Source organism: Periplaneta americana, chromosome 14 (assembly GCF_040183065.1).
Source record: "Periplaneta americana isolate PAMFEO1 chromosome 14, P.americana_PAMFEO1_priV1, whole genome shotgun sequence".
NCBI lineage: Eukaryota > Metazoa > Arthropoda > Insecta > Blattodea > Blattidae > Periplaneta > Periplaneta americana.
In genome coordinates this window covers 56,110,856-56,132,301 of record NC_091130.1, presented here as the reverse complement: position 1 = coordinate 56,132,301, position 21,446 = coordinate 56,110,856, and the positions used below count along the sequence as shown (strand labels likewise).

Sequence of the window (21,446 nt, the reverse complement as noted above, 5' to 3'; positions counted from 1 at the left end):
TATAGAAAACAGTAAAGAAGATTTACGTATGTCAGAAATGAAGAGTCCACTGCAAGAATGATGGATGTCACTTTCTTGTCGAAAATGAACCAAGACTGTCAATGCATAGCTTAAGACATATACAATATACATAGAGAGTTATATGGTATTAACACTGATAGTCATTGTCCAGTAATGATCGGAAAATCACAGTTAAGCTTTGAGCGCTAAGCATTTCAAACTTTCAATTGCTTGTCCTGAAAAATGTATTCCAAATGACATCCATCATTCTTGCAGTGGACTCTTCAAATGTGTCACTTATGTTCCGCAACAAAAATATGATCTGCTGAGATACGTCCGTCCATCCGGACAGGCCTTTTATTGAATTTGAATGAAGCGCATATTGGACAGACAACAGGGGGCAAAACGAAGTTATCTCACAGCAGAATGAGAAGTTTATTGGACATACCTCTCGGCTGCCATGGCGACGCTCGCCTCCGCACAAACAAAATGCTTGTAGGAGGCTTTGATCGGAAACTAGCGCTAATAACAACAAGCTTCATTGAGCCTATGCCCAATAAGACTCTATAAATAGGTTTTTCAAAGCTTTCATTTTGCCGTCTAGAAAATCATTTATTTTTATTGTTTCTCTACCGTGGGCAAGGATTATTTTATTACATTTCTTTCTGACATATCGCTATTTCGTGTCTGTAGCTCAGCGCTAGCGAGCCAGCCTCTGTCTAGACGGCCCGGGTTTGATTCCCAACCTAATTGAAGAGATGGATTCCAGAGTATTCTAAGTCCTATTTTTTAGATTTTAAAGTGCTATATTCACGTTTTAATATATTCTTTTCAAGCTTACATACAGGCTTTCATTTCAAAACTTCCCAGTCTAAATAACTAATTATTTAAACTGAATTCAATGTAAACAAAAAACACGTCAATTTAGATACTGAGCGGGAAGTCTGAAACCAGGCTTAATAGCATTTTAGATTTCACCCCCATGCCCCCAGCCACTCCCACTTTGAAATTTCAAATGACACCCCTATATTTTTATACTTAAATATGAAAGAGCATTCAATTGTTTGTACACCTCATTCGTTTTCGCATCTTTTGTTTTCTATCATCGCCTGGTAAGCTAGAAAGAAGGGAATGAAGTAAGTCGCTTTCGTAAATGTGTGTTATACCTTATTTTTTTTTTAGTCACCAGAATATATCGAGAAATGTTTTGATTCAAGCATAGTAGTGCTCAGTACAAGTCCCTGTACTACTGTGAGTTGAAAACAATATGACTTATATAATGTGAGAGCTAACTTCATAGATTCGGTGTCTGAACTTTCATCCCTAGTAGGGTAAAGTTGCCTATTTCCGTGATACCCCTCATCCCGTGATACTTTTTTAAAATCGAATGTTAGTCAAAGCTTTACCGTTCGATCATAGCGCCAGACATCTTTCTCGAAAGAGTGTATCTTTCACCTACTTTTGAGACATCGGTGAACTTCCTAGCAAGATACCCAACCCTGTGACATTCAGTGAAAAAAAATATCACGGAATTAGGCAACTTTACCCTAATGATAGTGCAGAGTGTGACAAAGGAACGGACAATTACATTACATGAAGAATTTATTTTTTTAAATTATCCTACGTTGGATCATAAAGTACATGGTCTGTCATATATTCCTCGTAAAGCGCCGTTCGGTTCAGAATATCGCGATATTTGAACCCTTTCTGACCTGAATTTTTGCATAAATTTTATGATTTTCCGGTTCACAAGGTCATAGACACACCATATAGAAAAAAAAAAAAAAAAAAAGGAATTCTCTTCCTAATAACAGTTGGCCAAGGAACTACGGGTGCTGCACTTCATCGGTAAAGAATGGAACTACTTCTTAGGATACCAAATGGAATCATCATATGAGTCAGAGATTACAGAAATGTTAGTGATTCTAAATTGATTCATTCGAGCGGAAAGGGTTAACTGACGTACCACCTGAATTTTGTATGGATAAAAATGTAAGTCATATGAGCAGTTTGGACGGGTTCATAGATGCCATTCTGGAGCGCCTCGCAACCAAATGTGTTGATTTTCCCCACGAACAGAAGCCGCAACATAGGGGCGAGCAATGTCATGAAGAAGTTTGACATCGTCAGCATTAATGTTACGGCGTTTGAAACGAAATGCATGACACAACTTTACCAACGTTTGAATGTAGGCTTCAGCATTCATAGTGGTTCCGTGTTTAGCAAAGTCCACCAACAAAACACCGTGCAAATCTCAGAACACTGTCACAAGCCTTTCTCAGTAGACTATGTCACTTTGAATTTTTTCTTTATTGGGGAAGCACCACTCCATAGAGGCCTGCTTTGTTTCGGGCGTGTAGTAGTACGCCCAGGACTCATCACCAGTGACAATTCCTTTCAGAAAGTTATGCCCTTCTGCAGCGTAACGCATTAAGTGGTCCAAGCATATCATCGTTCGCTGGCCCTTGTGGTCAAGTTCTGAGGTACCCAGAGGGCACTAACTTTATGACATTTCAATGTGTAATGCACGATATCGTACACCGTATCGTATGAAATGTTGAACTGCTTAGATAAGGTTCACAGTTGGATCCGCCGGTTTCAAAATTGCCGCCTCAATGCCTGTGACATTCCGCTGGCTTGCAGCTGTTACTGGCCGCCCGGAACGTAGCGAATCACAAAGGTTCTCACGGCCGTCTGCGAAGAACGAGTACCACCCGGAGATATTGCTACGGTCCATACAGTGTTCTCCGTACACGCCACACATGTCGCTGTCAATTTCACTCGGGTTATGTCCTTTAGCCCACAAAAATTACACAACACTTCACTGCTCTTCACAAGTTGACTACAGTAACATGCGTGCCATCTTTGTTACGTAGTTAACGCTTCTGTCGCTAGAGCTGCACGTGCAAAACAAATTGAGTCTATAGTGAAAAATTGGAACTATATGTCGGTGAAATGTCAACATCTCAGCCGCAATACCAACGCAGAAAAAATTATTGTGCGTTACTTTCCGATCCACCCTAGTATCTCCTTCAGATATCATCTATCACGGTACTACATCTGCTGCATCTCCGGTCGACCTGAAACTATTGAAAGATAATAGATGAAGTTGAAATTAATGAAGGCGAAACGAGTCCGAGGTTCAACGCCGAAAGTTACCCAGCAATTCTGCTTGAATTTGCTGAGGGAGGAAAAGCTCGGAAAAAGCTCAATCAAGTAACTTCTTCAACCAGAATTTGAACCTAGGCCCGCTAGCTTCACGGTCGAACATGCTAACTATTACTGCACAGCGGCGGATTGCTTTCTTCCCGAAGAAGTCTATGCTAAGGATTGCTTCGCCCTTTAAAATTAATCATCTTTGGCAGACTCTGAACCAGAGATCCTCGGATCCATAGAAGAGCATAGTATAGCAGTGTAGGTTATGATATAGCAATACCTAATTCAAGGCAATGCAAATGTTTGGATCAACTCAGTGCCGCATCACAGCAGGGATTAGAACAGAGTGGTTTTGAGGATGAAACTGTACTTACCCGGGGACACCTCCGGACTCCATATGGTTGGCCAGCGTGACGTCGTCACTCCACACGTCGAATTGCCACTTTCGCAAGCCCAGCACACCGCACAGCACGTTGCCTGTGTGAATTCCGATCCTCATGTCCACGTTGAAACCCGTGGCCTCGCGTACGAACCTGCAAAACAAAGCACAAACGCTTTGATATCTCAACTCGGTGTCCTACGGTCATTGGACAGTTGTCCATTAACCTAATATTATCTTGTATTGTACCGAATCACAGTGATGCATCCCGCCAAGCGCAGCTATATGTGAAATAGTCATGGAGAGAGTGCATGGATTTCACTTTCCATCGAAAGTGAGGCCAGGAGGAAATTTGATAAAATAGGGGAGAGTTGGGTAGTATCGGACATCGGGTAATATCGGACAGCGAGTTTCTTTCATCTACCACCAGATGACAGTACCTGAATGACGTGGTTACGTTTCTGTGATGTCTCATACAGAAACGTAACCATCTTATTCAGGTATTACCATCTGATGGTAGGTGAAAGAAACGCACTGTTTGATATTATCCGATGTCCGATAATACCCAACTCTCCCCTAATCTTAAAATATATACCGTGTCTCTAAGGAATATTAACAAGTGTGGGTAACAATTCAGTTTGTTTATGTGATTAATGCCATTATACGCAAGACCTAGGGGAAACATGTTTTCATTTATTCAAAATAAGATAGGTCATGGTATTTCCACGGTTACAATGAATTTATTTTCATCCCTATTGTAGAAATGTCTATAAGATTAAGATTTTTATCAAAGGCGAAAGATTGCGGGATAGATGGAGGCGTTTCAGTCCTTCAGAGTGGTTCGCAAAAATATGAAGTCTGCTTCAACAGTGATCCACCATTTAGATTAACTATTTACCGCATTAATGACAAGTTCTTGGAAACCGGCTCAGTTGCTGACAATTACAAAACAAACAGCAGTCGACCAGGTAGGGTAAAATTGCCTTTTTCCGTAATACCCCTAATCCTGTGATACTTTTTTTTAAAATTGAAGTCAAAGCTTTGCTGTTCGACCATAGCGCCAAACATCTTTCTCGAAAGATTACATCTTTCGCCTACTTTTGAGGCATCGGTGAACTTCCTAGCAAGATACCCAACCCCGTGACATTAAATAAATAAAACGTATCACGGAATTAAGCAACTTCATCCTACAGACCGATCCCTTGAAAATATAGTTGCTGCACGAGACACTTTCTTACGTAGTCCAAACAAACCAACAATACAATACAATGCAGAATCTGTTCTCTCCAGGTCAACTGTATGGGAAATCTTGAGGATGGATCTTGGAATTCGGCTATATCATATGCAACGAATATGGATCGGTAGAAGAGGATCAATGAAATGGCCAGAGCGTTCGCCGGATGTTACTCCCTGCGATTTTTGGCTGTGGTGTATGATGAAAGAACGTATATAGGCAACCAAGCCACGTAATTATGACGATCTGCGAGAGAGAATAACGGATTAAATTGCAGCAATTCCATAAGAAATTATATATCCTAGCTCTGCAAACCACATGGAAAAGGTTCTTTACATGTGATGAACATACTGGTGAACAAGTGGAGAAATTTTGAGGTTAAAATGTGAATCACTGCCCATATAAGTGTTACATTTTTTAGAAACCTGCCGCAGGTTAGTTAGTAGTAGGTTATTTTACGACACTGTATCAACATCTTAGGTTATTTAGCGTCTGAATGATATGAAGACGATAATATCCGGTGAAATGAGTCCGGGGTCCAGCACCGAAAGTTACCCAGCATTTGCTCAAATTGGGTTGAGGGAAAGCTCCGGAAAAAACTTCAACCAGGTAACTTGCCCCGACCGGGATTCGAACCCGGGCCATCTAGTTTCGTGGCCAGACGCGCTAACCGTTACTCCACAGGTGTGGGCCACATGCTGTATATAGGATATCTGTATTATTAAAATGAAATTAAACTGAAAAAGTCACGTGAACTGGTAATGGCATTTCATGAGACGTCACAGTATAAGTAGCACATGTTAATACAACTGCACTTACGCGAGACAGATAGAGGTAGATTTTCTGCCATTTGTGTTTACATCATTGTCAGATGCTTGTTTTTGTTCATTTTAGACATGAACTATAACATACAGTATTTCTGCAGAATAGATGCACATGAAAAAACCTTATTTTCACATCAGAATACACCTATCACTGTCACGATTGACTTCGAAGATTCCTGTAACATTGTCCAGAATTGCTTGTCCGCGTCTTGAATACTTGTAATGACATTAAGGAATGTACGAACCAGCTAAAATTAGCAACAAGGCATCTGGCTACAAAAGCTGTAATGTGCATCGAGGTTGACAGGGGAATTTGTAATTCTTTTAATTTTTGTAATACAAACTGCTACAGGATTATTTATAGCAATACACTACTGCCCAAATATTGAAATAGCATTTTCAAGAATTGCTCATATTTGTCGCGACGTAAATTATGGTTGATTATTACGAACATTACATGCAAGTGGAGCATCAATATTCTTCGCTATGTGAAGAGAAATGGACAATCAAACACACCATACAGGTAACAGTCTCTTAGTTTACTATCAACTGCTCGATTCCCGTTCCTCATGGTTGGCATTGGTTTTGTCCAAAGCCGCTGAGAATAAAACATATGTTTATATAATATTTTTTTCCTCTAGAATCGCCTATAATATCATTCTTCAACATATGGCCCTTTCCTCCTGAATTAATCTGAATAAAGATTCTATTATAGTATATACGTATGTATTTAGGTATTGTATATCTATAAAATAAAACTGTGAAGGTTATTCGCAAATGATCGTACATTTAATTTATACTGCCACCTTAAGAATAATGTCAGACTATTTTAGTTAGGTCCATGTCTGTATTTTCAGTTCAGTGATGATACGAGTACATTACGCATTTCGGAAACAAATGAAATTACAATGAAGACAATTAAAAAGTAAATATATTTTACGATTCGAATTTCTATTCTTTGATCTATTAGTTTCATTGTTTCCCATTCCTAAAATGTCAAAGTAGTTTTATGTTTCTTTGACCCAGGAACCAAATATATTAATCCTATTTAAGATAACGACTGAACGGTACTTCAAAGCGTAAGAAATGTTAACATAAGTGAGCTGAAGGAAAATTTTCTCGAATTGGGTGGGATAAGTTTTCCAAACTAATAAAATTTTAGTACTACCAATTATTGGTAGTACTAAAATATGTGAAGATTTATAAATTCTTCGAACGCCACTGAAAAGCTTACTGAATTTGTACCATATGTAGGATCAGTTTTTCTTTACAGACCTTTTAGCCTGTTTAATAAAATGCCAGTAATTACCGTGGCAGCTTACGCCGGTAAATATCAAATTTCTGCAGGGGTATAAATTTCTCGTTTGGTAAAACTTTTCTTACTGCAGTAAAAAGTCAACCGCGATAAAATGTGATAGTCACTTTTTATTTTCTTGAGAGCATGTTGAATGACTATTCTATAACATTTACAGTGACTATCGATTATATATACAGTGCGTTCGCTTCCCCCTGCGGCCGGGCGATGAACAGCAAGCACGCGGAGCAGCAATAATATAGCCTACAAACGAGCTGCCACCCGTGCTTAAGAATCACTCAACAGCTGTCCATCATTTTGCAGTCAGCTGACCTAATTGCGTTGTTTCAACAATCAGTTTGCTTTACTGAAGCGCTTTAAAAAACGCCTCAAGGCCACTTCAACGTGTGAATGGAAATTTTATCAGATGTCAAGAATACATCAATGCAGATGGACACCACTTTCAGCATCTTTTGTAAAGAGGTTAGTACTCAAGTGATAACAATAAATGAGTAGGATAAGCTTGAGGATTGATACATGTCGCTAACTAATGCTCCGCGCTTGCTGGCCGGCCGCAGGGGGAAGCGAATTCATTGTAGCATTTTGTTTCATTCCTTTGCATAACAATAACATTAATGACCACCTTTGTGGTATAGGGGTCACTATGCTGGTCTCTTACGCAGAGGGCCCGAATTCGATCCCGGTCGGGTTGAATTTTCTGGTTGAGGATTTTCAGGGTTTTCCGTCAACCATAAGCCAAATAAACACCAGGAAATTCGGGCCACAACATCTCTGAATATCACCGGCTTCATTTACCATCAAAATCATATTCATAACAAATCAGTAATACATATACAGTCTCCATCTACTTCACAACAATGGAACCAGTCTCAACATTAGTACACAGGCCTTCGGATTTCACACTAAAAATTAACTCGCGATATGACCAGAGATGTTAAAGCGAGTATAATAGAAATTAAAGAAATAAGATTAATGGCTTGCAGTACAAGCAAAAAAATAAACCGTGAAATAAATCTCATTTATGCACAAAGCACATGGGAACAAAGAGATATTATTTGGAAAAGTAATAACATAATTACAAAGAATTTGGCGCCCATCATTGTTCCATTTAAATGTATAAACAGCTATTTCTAAGAACTATGTCATCATTAACACTACCAGGCTAATTTGCATTGCAAAAATGAAATATATACTGAAGCCCACAGACTACGTTTATTGAATGTTTCCCAAGGCGGTCGATATACTGTACATCGCTTCATGTTCACTTGGAACATCAATTTGCATTAATGTTCCATCATACTAGTGGCATGTCAGCTATTTCCTAAAACTGATTAACTATGTCATTTAAACTATTAGGCCATTAATTAACAAGCTGACGAAAATGGATGTTATTTATTTCAGCGACAATCATACGAATAACACTACAGAGTTACTCCTTTGGTGATAAAAATGATAATACCGATAATCAATGGTTCCATTTAGTGTTGTGAAGTAAGGAGGACTCAACATTGCAATACGGTATGAAACTGTTGAAAATTTAATCGGAATCGTTCATTATACACTATTTTATTTTCCATATAACCAAATTTTGACCTTGGTCTGAAAATTCTTGGTCTTCTGTATTGCACAGGACGCATTTTTCATCTTCATCACTCGATTCACTCGAAAACATAATGGAGTACACTTTTGACTTAAATTATTTACATAATTGAAAATATTTTACACAGCTAGGGAGGTGGGTAGAAATATCTGTTTAATTACTGCGGTAAATCTGAGGACAGGATTATTATGAAACAATAATCAGTTTACCGTGGTAAATTACTGCAGGAAAAATCAGTTTATCGGAGTAGTTATTTGACTACCGCGGTAGTTTTATGAAACAGGCACCTCAGAGCAGTATTCACTGGGCATACAGCAGTATTTACTGCGATAATGTTTTGTGAAACAGGCTACAGGTGAATTCGAGTACTCAAGAAACAGTGAGAAAGTTCCTCCATTTATGTATTTACTCGAAAATCTCGTTATTTTTTGCAGCATCACAGTAAAAAAATATACGATGACTATTACCTTCGTTGCTGCAAGAATGAGATGAACAGCTAGATGTAACTTAATCTGTAACGTTCGAGACCGTTTGATCGGTGCCGACCGGTCGGAGATGCTTAGGGTGAAACTAGATACCTCATCCAATGTAGGTATGAGAGATCTGGTGACAATTAGGGAAGTACTTGAATCCATTTCGGATCTGATGAAGGATCGGTGAAGCGGAGAAAAATTCTCTCCGGCACCGGTATTTAAACCCGGGTTTTCAGCTCTACGTGCTGACGCTCTATCCACTAAGCCACACCGGATTCCAATTCCGATGCCGGATTGAATCCTCTCAGTTTAAGCTCAGCATATGATAACGCAGAATTCCTGCATGGAAATATCATATGTACTTCGGTACATCGCTATAATATGATATGCGTATATAGTAACTTAGCGATTTAAGACGGCGCTCATTCCGTCGGATCTCGGCCACTTTGTCCTCGTAATGAGTGCACCTCTGCACATTAGTGTGTTGGACATTGTGCCACTGTCACACATCTGTGACATAGTGCATGAGGGTTGGCCACTAAAGGGAAACTAAGAGATGGAGCTTAAACTGAGAGGATGCAATCCGGCATCGGCATTGGAATCCGGTGTGGCTTAGTGGATAGAGCGTCAGGACGTAGAGCTGAAAACCCGTGAGAGAACTTATTTTTCTCCGCTCCACCGATAACGCAGAATTCCTGCATGGAATTATCATATGTACTTCGGTACAATGAATATAAGTGAATCTATTTGGTTAAAGTAGTTAAGAGTTTTGTTGGAGGTTATTTTATTGTTTTTGAAAGCTATAATATTTCGGATCTGCAAATCCATCTATATAGTTCTCTCATGTTATGTCATATATCGTATCGTATCATATTAATAACATATCATATCATATCATTACATCTCACCTCATTCCATCCTCTCTTTCCAGAGATTTTAGCACAATAGAACGCAAGAGTCGCAGTACTGAAGGACATGCATCCGCTCCCTTTGCTAATAAGTCCATTTTTATAGTCCTTGTACATATACAGGGACTAATCTATGCGCTTGGCGTATGTCACAGCTACATTACACCTCCGTACCCGCACTAACAGGATTGCCTGAACTGAAAAAGTTGGTCGTGAATTAGCTTATCTGTTACATGTTGGTTCCTCCCGGTGGAAGGCAATGTTTGTTTTCAGAACACTACATGCTCGCAGCTGCCATGGACCTTAGAAGTCTATAGTAAGATGATATTGCGATGCTGTAGGAATGGTAAGATGCCAGTGGAAGTCAAAGTACTCTGAGAAAACCTTGAAATTCTGCTTTTTCTATCAAAGTTTACACTTGCTGTGGTCTGCATTCGAGCATAAACGTAAAGATATAATTTTACCTATAATCATCAACTTATGGTGGACTTTAATTGCATATCTTTTGAAAGCTTAACCAAAACTAGATGCAGAGAAGGCCTGTGAGAGAGGGAACATGGCACAAGAAAGTGAATAGCACAGACTCCATTAAGTATAATATTCGCGTAATGCAAGCAAGCTCTTGAAATGGGCTTAATGCTTCAATATCCCGCAATATATACGATCTGTCGTACCGGCTGCAATAAACATTTTATGGGAGGCAAGTAGCACCACTGTGTAACTCTATTAATAACTATTTGATCAGAGTTTGGACCCCCGCAGCCATGCTCCCTCCCGTAATAGAGGCTAAGTGCGTCCAGGGAAGTTAACAAACACAACATGACAACACAGACGGACAGAGGAGTCCTGCAGGTAGGCTACACTAAAGCTGATGGAGACGAGAACTCAGTTCTGTGTGAATGAATTAGAAACGCGTTGACAACAAATTCAGAGCTTTACAAACAACCATTTGTATACAGTCTGGCTTCCTGGATTACGTGCGTTTAACTGAATGATTAAACTCACTTGAGTTTGACCCTCCATCCTACTTCCATTGTCGTCATACCATTAACTCACCCTCTCTAAACCGTCTCTGTAATTTAAAAGACATGCTACGCTTTAACTAAATTGCTTACATATACACATTCAAACGTATACATTTGAGGACTTACTGTATATGTATAAATGCGTATATGTATATACCGATTGGCGTATCATCCGACAATCTTTCTCTCGCTCCTTTTTTTTTCGCAACAGAAACATATGAAGTAGACACTGTTGCATGCTATATTAGTAAAGCATATTTTCTAGAGTGTTATTACAAACATTTACACTTAGGCCTACACAGTTTTGGTCTACTGTCCGAGTTGCCGTACTCTACAACTTCTATATAAAATTTATTTCATGAGTGTCAAAAGAAAACGTGTTGTGCTAAATATCGAACAAAATGCAAATAATTAAGTGGTTTGGGGAAAGAGAAATTATGAGTCATCTCGCATCACAATACGAGACTGATGTTACAACTATGAGTGATTTAATAAAAATCAAGGATAAAGTGTATACAGTATGTAAATCTACAACATGAGACCTTTACTATTCCTATCTTTCCGCTGACAGGCATTACAAGGAGTTTTCTTACCTCTTAAAAACACGTCTTTGACAACCGAACTTAAATTAATGAACTTCTGATTCACTACTAAGTGTATTAAACACAAGACCACAGAGAAAATGACGAAAGTTCAGTGTTATTCACTTAATTTACGAACATATTTTATGGTACTGATTATCCGATTTTTCAATTAACCGTTCAGTCAACCCCCTTCTTTACCACGGATGACAGGGGTTCTATTGTATACATTAAGTATGAGTGGTTAAGGCGTTTGTCTGCCGGTCTGAAGTTAAGCTCGGGCGCGAGTTCGATCTCCGCTTGGGCTGATTATCTGGTTGGGTTTTTTCCGAGGTTTTCCCCAACCGTAAGGTGAATGTCAGGTAATCCATGGCGAATCCTCGGCCTCATCTCGCCAAATACCATCTCCCTAACACCAATTCATCGACGCTAAATAACCTAGTAGTTGATACAGCGTCGTTAAATATCCAACTAAAAAAGTATGAGATGATTCAGAAGTAAATTCCCATTTCGAAACAACTGTATCTTTTGTACATATCAGCAGTTTGGTATCATATAGGTATCATTACTGTTTAGAAAACGAGTCAAAGTCAGGATAGGAGAAGAAATGTCTGAAGAAGTTAAAATAGGGAGAGGAGAACGACAAGGATCCCTTTATCATCTACCCTGTTGAACAACTACTTGGAGAATTTGGTAAAGAACTGTTTTCGGAACATGGGAGAGGTAAAAAATAGGAGGAGGAAGAATACAATGTATAAGATTTGCTGATGATATGGCGTTATTAGCAGAAGAGGAGACGATACTAAGGGATATGCTACTGGAGCTAAATGACAGCTGTGAACAGTATGGGATGAAGATAAATGCAAACAAGACGAAGACCATGGTTATAGGAAGAAAAATAAGGAAGGTAAACTTGCGAATTCTAAATGAGACAGTAGAGCAAGTGGACAACATCAAATACTTAGGATGTACTATAAGCAGTAACATGAGCTGCAGCCAGGAAGCCAAAAGGAGGATAGCAATGGCCAAGGAAGCTTTTAATAGAAAAAGAAGCATCTTCTGCGGAACTGTGGAAAAAGAACTAAAGAAGAGATTAGTTAAGTGCTTTGTGTGAAGTGTGGCATTGTACGTATGGAGCAGAAACATGGACATTACGACGAAATGAAGAAAAACTAATAGAAGCATTTGAAATGTGGATATGGAGAAGAATGGAGTGTGTAAAGTGGACAGACAGAATAAGAAATGAAGTTGTGTTGAAAAGAGTGGGTGAAGAAAGAATGATGCTGAAACTGATCAGAAAAAGAAAAAAGGAACTGGTTGAGTCACTGGCTGAGAAGAAACTGCCTACTAAAGGATGCACTGAAAGGAATGGTGACCGGGACAAGAGTTCAGGGCAGAAGATGATATCAGACGATAGACGACATTAAGATATGTGGGTAATATGTGGAAACTAAGAGGAAGGCAGAAAATAGGAAAGATTGGAGAATGCTGGGTTTGCAGTGAAAGACGTGCCCATGGGTAGAATACTTATGTATGTATGTACTGTTTAGAGGTTTTGAGATTTTTATCGATGCGTGTTTCGTTGCTATGGTAACTGTGTCACGTTTGTGTAAACAATAATTGTTGTTCAGAATACTGACGGCATTAGGAGAGTAATTTTAATAATTTTTTACAATGGTCTTATCTTCACATGATATCAAGGTTACGGTCTGTTGTGGTTTTACGTCATATTTCACAATAGGGGCGTATTTATACGAAGAAGTTGAAAATGAACAAACAAAAACAGTGACGGTAACGGGTAGCGATATTTTCAAATGTTGCAAGATTTTGCTATACCAGCGTTAGAAAATTATAAAACCGAAAACATTCTTTTCATGCAAGACGGCGTTCCACCTCACATACACATAATGTAAGAACACTATTGCGCAACACATTTGATGACTGTGTAATTAGTAGCCATTTTCCTAACAGTTGGCCTTCTAGGTCACCAGACATAAATCCAGCTAACTACTGGTTATGGGGTTATCTAAAAGAAAAGGTATTTTTAGTAGACCTACTACACGTGAGGAACTGAAACAGTCAATATCGGATGTCACTGAAAACATCCCTAGGAATGTGCTTACTAATGCCGTTTATAGCATAGGAGCAAGACTATTTCGTATTGAACAACACGGTGGTGGTTATACTTAATTTTTTTCGTGTTTTAATAAAATCTCATTTATTTACGAACAAATTGGTGCTTTTACTTTTGTAGAACCTACAAATTTGACAAACTTATTACCATTTCAAAATGGGAACTTACTTTTGAATAATCTTATACATAATCTAAGAATGTACTTAGATAATAAATACATAAATGTAGGGCTATAAATAAATACGTATACACATATTCTAGAAAGGCTACATGCATGCATGCATACATACATACATACATACATACATACATACATACATACATACATACATACATACATACATACATACATACACACATACATATAGCCTACAGGGTGAATCGTAAGTAATGTCATTAATTTCTGGGGGTTATTGTATAAGGTATTTGAAGCTTTAACGTTTAATATAATTTTGCTGGTTTGTGCCTCCTTTTCAAGATAAAAACTGTTTTATATAAAAATTTCGTAGCGTGTCTTGGGAAAGCCATTGCATTCCCAATATGGTCAGTCAATGTATTTTTATTTTATTGGGTTATTTTACGACGCTGTATCAACATCTAGGTTATTTAGCGTCTGAATGAAATGAAGGTGATAATGCCGGTGAAATGAGTCCGGAGTCCAGCACCGAAAGTTACCCAGCACTTGCTCGTATTGGGTTGAGGGAAAACCCCGGAAAAACCTCAATCAGGTAACTTTCCCCGACCGGGATTCGAACCTGGGCCACCTGGTTTCGCGGCCAGACTCGCTGACCGTTACTCCACAGGTGTGGACCAGTCAATGTAAGATGGCAGTGTATTGCGATAATAGGTGATTGAAAGAATTTTAGTTTTGTCCTTTAAATATGTAGAAATTTGATCTGAACAAATGTAATATTGAAAAATGTCTTTGCAGAATATATAATAGGGCTAGTAACATAATAATAATAATAATAATAATAATAATAATAATAATAATAATAATAATAATAATAATTTGCATTACAAAAACAATTGAATATAGACCTACATGTAAATATAGGTATTTGGATGTTATAACATTAAGCTCTTTACTTTGAAAGACTGCTCTTTCCCATCGTTACAGTAACTGCAAACGAGTACACTGTTCCGTCGATTTAGTAGAAAGTCGATGTTCACATACTTACATTTATAACACGCAGAGCAAGTTTCCTGCAATCGGCAAGCATCGTCTTTTGGTAGACTGGTAGAACAAGAATGTCAAGAAATATTATGGACGTTAAAAATCGATCATACGGGAATGGGTATTTAAGAGTTGTTAATTAATTATAAAAAGCGAATCTTAATACAAATTAATTTTATTTCCTAGAATATATATATATATATATATATATATATATATATATAGAGAGAGAGAGAGAGAGAGAGAGAGAGAGAGAGAAATTTAGTAAGCAGACACTTTTTTGAACTAGAAGACTTTAGCGCGGAAGAGAACGCTGTCAATTACGAGTATGCACCCGAAAGAGGACTGTAAATAGAAGCTAAGGACGAGTGCCGGATATGACGAGTGGCATGTTTCGATCCATCGATTGTTCACATCAAATAGTGAGATCAGCAGGTCCACATCGGTACTACTAATTAGTTTGGTTACGTTCATTAAGGGATTTGATTCATTTGTGCTTCGACTGCAGTCAACAGTTTGTTTGGAAGCGGTTAGAGCGAGCCCATCCGTCTTTTCCAGTGCTTGTGGCTAGTAACGGCACTAATTCAGAGTAATCAGATATCACAGCGCTTTTTGCGTGTCTAACTGTACTATCCGGGTCTTCTTACTTTATACCCTAAGCGTAAAACCCAACAATGTTCTATTACTATATGTGCTAGTGGGTTATAATCTTTTTATAGCAGTAGTAGGCTATTTATTTATTTATTTAACCTGGTACAGATAAGGCCGTCAGGCCTTCTCTGTCCTTCTACCAAGGGATTACAACTACAATTTGTTATATGAAGAATAAAATTACAATTGAATCAGTCGGAGCTAAAAGGAACTAATTTTCACAAATTTTCAGGAGAAGCAAAAAACATTCCACTATATTAATATTTTTATGTTATAGTAGACCAGCGTTGTCAGACAGAGCCTAAACGGAGCGGAGCGCTCCACTATGACTCGTTGTGTGTTCCGGTGCTTCCACAGACATAAGCAAGTTCACGCTCCGTCTGCACTCTCTAGCTCCACAACCGGTTTTGGAGCTTACAACTCTGACACTACTGTAGTAGACCAAATAACAGTTTAAAGTCTGACAGTTTCTTCTTCTACCGTCCGATGCGCATGACATCCGTTGTTCAAATGGTTGCATAACCCATTAAACTGGATATTTTGACTTAGTTCCTTTTAGCTCCGACCGATTCAATTAATATTAAATTTACAATTACAATTACAATAAAAATCAAGTACGAAAAGATTGCCTGACTAATGAAAGCTAGACAATTTATGATAGAAGCTAAGAACAAAAAATATTTTGTCTTTACTGAATTACAAATTAAACCTAGAATAACAAAATTGTATAGTGATGAAATTACCGGAAATTGAAATATTTTGTGATTGATTAAGAGAACTATTTACAAGAAACCATGTCTGAACGAGTCTCAATTACTGACCAAGTGCCTAGTAAGTTTGTGTTTGAATTCAATTTTATTTCGACAGTCCCTCATGATAGCAGGTAGCGAATTCCAGAGTCTTCGCAGGGCTATTGTGAAAGAGGATTAATATGAGGAGGTGCGATGGGATGGTATTGTTGGTATTGTTTCATGGCGAGAGCGTCTGTTCAGATTATGGTGGGAAGAAAGGTAAGTGAAGCGAGAGGACAGGTACGAAGGAATAGAAGAGTTCAAGGTTTCGAAGAGAAAGAGAACTGAATGTAAATTTCTTTTCTTATCTAGTTTAAGCCAACCTATTGCTTCCAGGGATGGGGTGATATGATCATATTTACGAACATTGCTTACAAAACGTACACACAAACTATGAGCACGTTAAAGTTTCGTTTTGTTGTCGCTGGAAAGGTCAGTCAGTAAAATGTCAGCATAGTCAAAATAGGAAAATACAAGCGTCTGCACAAGGGATTTTTTTAAACAAGAGGGGAGATGAACATTTATCATTTTTAGCACACGGATAGGCCTAATATAGTACACTTTTCTGCAGGTTTCTGTGATTTTTATAGTTGTCGGGTTAAATTTTCTTTTGAAAACTTTGTTTCGAATTTCGATACCGACGAATATTACAACTGACAGTTACTTTCCAATTTGTATGTTGGCAGCACCGTTTGCCTTTGAAGAGACTGCCAACGTTCATGAAACGAAAGTTACTAGAAAGTGTTATTTGAAATTTGAATGTAATTGCTAATTAACATAAATAATATTAATATTAATAAATAATACAATAATATCATTAACAGGGAAAGGATTTATATGTAAATACATATTTACTTATAAAGCTAATATAATTTATATTTTGCATTATCTTTATGTTTCACAATGTGTAGGGTTGAAAAATCCTACTTTTATTTTCCATATTTTTCCATATTTTAGAGTTTAGTACATATTTTCGTTAATTTCCATATATTTTCCATATTTCATATAAAACAGTCCATATTATATTAGGTTTAACAATAAAACAAAACAAAATTCCATTAACTTTTAAAAATACATTTCAACAATAGAGATTTAAACACATGTTCAGTAATCCCTTTAACATCAGAGTTATTTGAAAATTAGCAGTCCTATCAACAATGGGAAAGTAAGTTACAAAACTGTATTAATTTAATTTAAAATTTTTAACAGACTTCAGTTGTGCAGCTCAACAGTTAAATGCCAGTCAGAGTACACATAGGTTCAGTTTTGTAAATCATACTATAAAGACGGTAAATATGCCAAAAGTACGTCATTCAGTCAATTTAAAATCAAAACTAACAAGTTACATTTCAGAATTTAAAGAAGATGGTTTATCAACTGACAATAAAATATTATTTTGTAATTTGTGTCAGTGTGCAGTATCATCTACACAAAAGTTCCTGGTGCAACAACACATTACAACTAGTAAACATCAGGCCAACAAACAACTAAATTCCAAGCAGAGACAATTGTTTTTAACACAACCAACAACATCGAATGTAAGATCTGAGTTTAACATCGACCTGTGCCGTTCTCTCATCTCTGCTGATATTCCTCTCTACAAACTAAAGAATAAGGTCTTCAGGGAATTCCTTGAAAAATATACTCAACATACAATCCCGGATGAGTCAACACTTAGGAAGACGTATGCTCCATCCATCTACGATGAGACAATACAGAAGATAAGAGATGAAATTAAAGATAGTTCAATTTGGGTTTCCATTGATGAGACTCCCGACAAAGAAGGTAGACTTGTTGGTAATGTAGTTATCGGTTTGTTAAGTGAACAATATTCTGAACGAATTCTTTTACATTGTGATGTTCTAGAAAAGTGCAATAACAAAACTATAGTTAAACTGTTCAACGAAGCTATGGGTATCCTGTGGCCAAAGGGTATTATGTACGATAATGTGTTATTCTTTATTAGCGATGCTGCCCCTTATATGGTCAAAGCTGGACAAGCATTATCTGTTGTATATCCTAAATTGACTCATTTTACTTGTGTGGCGCATGCATTTCATCGTGTGGCAGAAGTGGTCAGAGACAATTTCCCTAAAGTAGATTTGTTGATTTCATCAGTGAAAAAAGTATTTCTCAAAGCTCCCAGTAGAGTTAACGTGTTGAAAGAAATGTACCCTGAAATTCCATTGCCACCAAAGCCAATTTTAACTAGATGGGGTACATGGCTAGAAGCAGTTGAATATTATGCCGAACATATAGACTCTATTAACAATGTTCTCCTTGCATTGGACTCTGAAGATGCAGTCTCAATTGATACTGCGAAAACAGTTACCTGTGACATAAGTGTGAAGAATGACTTAGCTCACATTCAGCATACATTTTCATGCATCATAAAAACGCTCAAAAGTCTCCAAAATAGGCACCTTTCACTATCTGAAAGTTTTGAAATTATAAATAGTACTGTGGAACAACTGAATCGTGGTAGAGGTAAAGTTGCAGATGCAGTAAGAGCTAAGGTGGACACTGTACTTTCAAAAAACCCTGGATATGAAGAACTACAAAAGGTTGTTGCTGTGATGAGTGGTGAATCAACAGTGAAGATTAACTTGGACTTATCCCCAGCAGACATTGTGAAATTGAATTATGTACCAGTTACTTCTTGTGACGTCGAACGCTCTTTTAGTCAGTATAAATCTATCCTCAGAGACAATAGAAGAAGATTCACTTTTCAGCACTTGAAAGAAATGTTTGTAACCTATTGTTATGGTAACAGACAATAAAAATTGTGTTTTGTTGAAACTACATTGGAAGATAAGGTACGTCCATTATATTTTTTGTTTAGTTTGATTAAAATGTACCAATATTTAACGTACATAGTCATTTTTTTTATAATTTTAAGTCCATATTTAATTCCATATTTTGGTAAAAATCCATATTTAATTCCATATTTTGGTAAAAATAACTACATATATATTTACATATTTCATATATTTTTAGTCCATATAAATCCGTTCCCTGATCATTAATAACAGACGCCACGGTGGGATAGTGGCTAGAGCGCTGGACTTATAATCCTGTGGACTCGGATTCGATCCCCGGTGTATCCCCAATTAGTAACTTGTGTTGGGTAAGCCCGTGGTCTAGGTAACACAGGGTATTACTCCGAGAGTTCGGTTCCCCTGTGGCATCCCAACAAATCTCATCTCATCTCATCTCATCTCATCTCATCTCATCTCATCTCATCTCATCTCATCTCATCTCATCTCATCTCATCGCTGGTGTAGCATAGACCAGTCTTCTATGGCGAACCCTGGGCAACAACTTTGTCGGTAAATTGACCTACATAACTGGCTTCATATGGGTGAAGAACGTAAGTCAAGTATCTCCACCATTAGTAAAAAAAAAAAAAACAGTATGGAAGTGAACTAGGAAGAGGAGTACGACAAGGATGTCCTTTATCACCTACCCTGTTCAACATTTACTTGGAGGATTTAGTGAAGAACTGTTTTCAGAACATGGGAGGAGTGGTAGTAGGAAGAAGAAGAATAAAGTATATAAGATTTGCTGACGATATGGCGTTGTTAGCAGAAGAGGAAATGATACTAGGGATATGCTACTAGAGCTAAATGACAGCTGTGAGCAGTATGGAATGAAGATAACTGCCAACAAGACGAAGACCATGGTCATAGGAAGAAAAGTAAAGAAGGTAAACTTGCGAATTCTAAATGAGGCAGTAGAACAAGTGGACAGCTTCAAATACTTGGGATGCACTATAAGCAGTAACATGAGCTGCTGCCAAGAAGTCAAAAGGAGAATAGCAATGGCAAAGGAGCTTTTAATAGAAAAAGAAGCATCTCCTGCGAACCTCTGGAGACAGAACTAAGGAAGAGACTAGTGAAGTGCTTTGAGTGAGGTGTAGCATTGTATGGGGCAGAAACGTGGACATTATGACTAAGTGAAGAGAAACGAACAGAAGCATTTGAAATGTGGATATGGAGAAGGATGGAGCGTGTGAAATGGACAGAGTAAGAAACGAAGCTGTGTTGGGAAGAGTGGATGAAGAAAGAATGACGCTGAAACTGATCAGAAAGAGGAAAAGGTATTGGCTGGGTCACTGGTTGAGAAGAAACTGCCTACTGAAGGATGCACTGGAAGGAATGGTGAACGGGAGAAGAGTTCGTGGCAGAAGAAGATATCAGATAATAGACGACATTAAGATATATGGATCATATGTGTAGACAAAGAGGAAGGCAGACAATAGGAAAGACTGGAGAATGCTGACTTTGCAGTGAAAGACATGCCCTTGGGCAGAACACTATGAATGAATGAATCATTGAACAACATACATTTCAAAGCAGTATTTATTTCGTTCACGGAGTTCGTAATAATGATTTCATGTGGTGATATAAAATACATTTTTAGGTTAAGACTCGTTAATCATAAATTGTTTAGATAACCAAATGAATTTCATATTATCCGAAAAAATACATTTTAATATTATGTTAATCAACCAATCGATCGACTTGCAGTGAGGAACCTGCTCTTGAGCATAAAACTATGAATAAAATGAGGGAATTTTGATTCCAGAATTAACTTTGAATGAAGTTAAACATTACATTTTTTAAACAATTTTAACTTGGCATTAAATTTAAACCTTCATTGAACGACTGCTATATTTTACATTATTTATTTACAGCACCCAAAGTATTTATGTTATCCATGAGATTGCCAATGAGTTTATTAGATAGGAACTGATCTTCCTCTTCACATGTTCTTTTCCTATAAAGTCGCATATAGCCTGTATGACTGCTTCCTGTAGACATGTTTATCTGTGAGTGACATCACACGCTTGCGGTTGTTAAGGTTATTTACGCCATGCTCTCAGCATAGCAGTTGCGTAAACCAAACAAGCCTGCTACAGGTCTTTCCTGTAACAGCATCGGAAACCCGTATTACCTTAAGACTTCATCTCAGCCTATTTTTAATTACTGCAGATATAATATGAAGTGGTGGGAAGGTGGAAAGTGTTGTGGAACATAGGCGGAGTTATGGGGGGGGGCATGACTTGTCTGAACTTTTTTTTTGCTATTAACATTAGAAAATATTACATGCAAAAGACTTTTCTTGCTTTTGTTTATGATTAAGTTTCTGTGCTTAAATTGAGGAATTAATGTCTTCAGATCATGTGTCTGGACTAT

At 37.7% G+C, this 21,446-nt stretch overlaps 1 protein-coding gene across 4 annotated transcripts in view; it reads right to left on the bottom strand.

Annotated features, from left to right (window-relative positions):
- Ac76E (adenylate cyclase type 2 Ac76E) overlaps positions 1-21,446 on the bottom strand; it is a 1,046,273-nt gene that overhangs the window by 129,543 nt on the left and 895,284 nt on the right. For all 4 annotated transcript variants that reach the window (XR_011335836.1, XM_069845293.1, XM_069845295.1 and 1 more), the window contains exon 11: positions 3,531-3,689. Coding sequence is in view for 3 of the 4 variants with exons in the window: in XM_069845293.1 (XP_069701394.1) it covers positions 3,531-3,689 (159 nt within the window). In the remaining variant the exon portion in view is untranslated. The remainder of the gene's footprint in view (positions 1-3,530; positions 3,690-21,446) is intronic.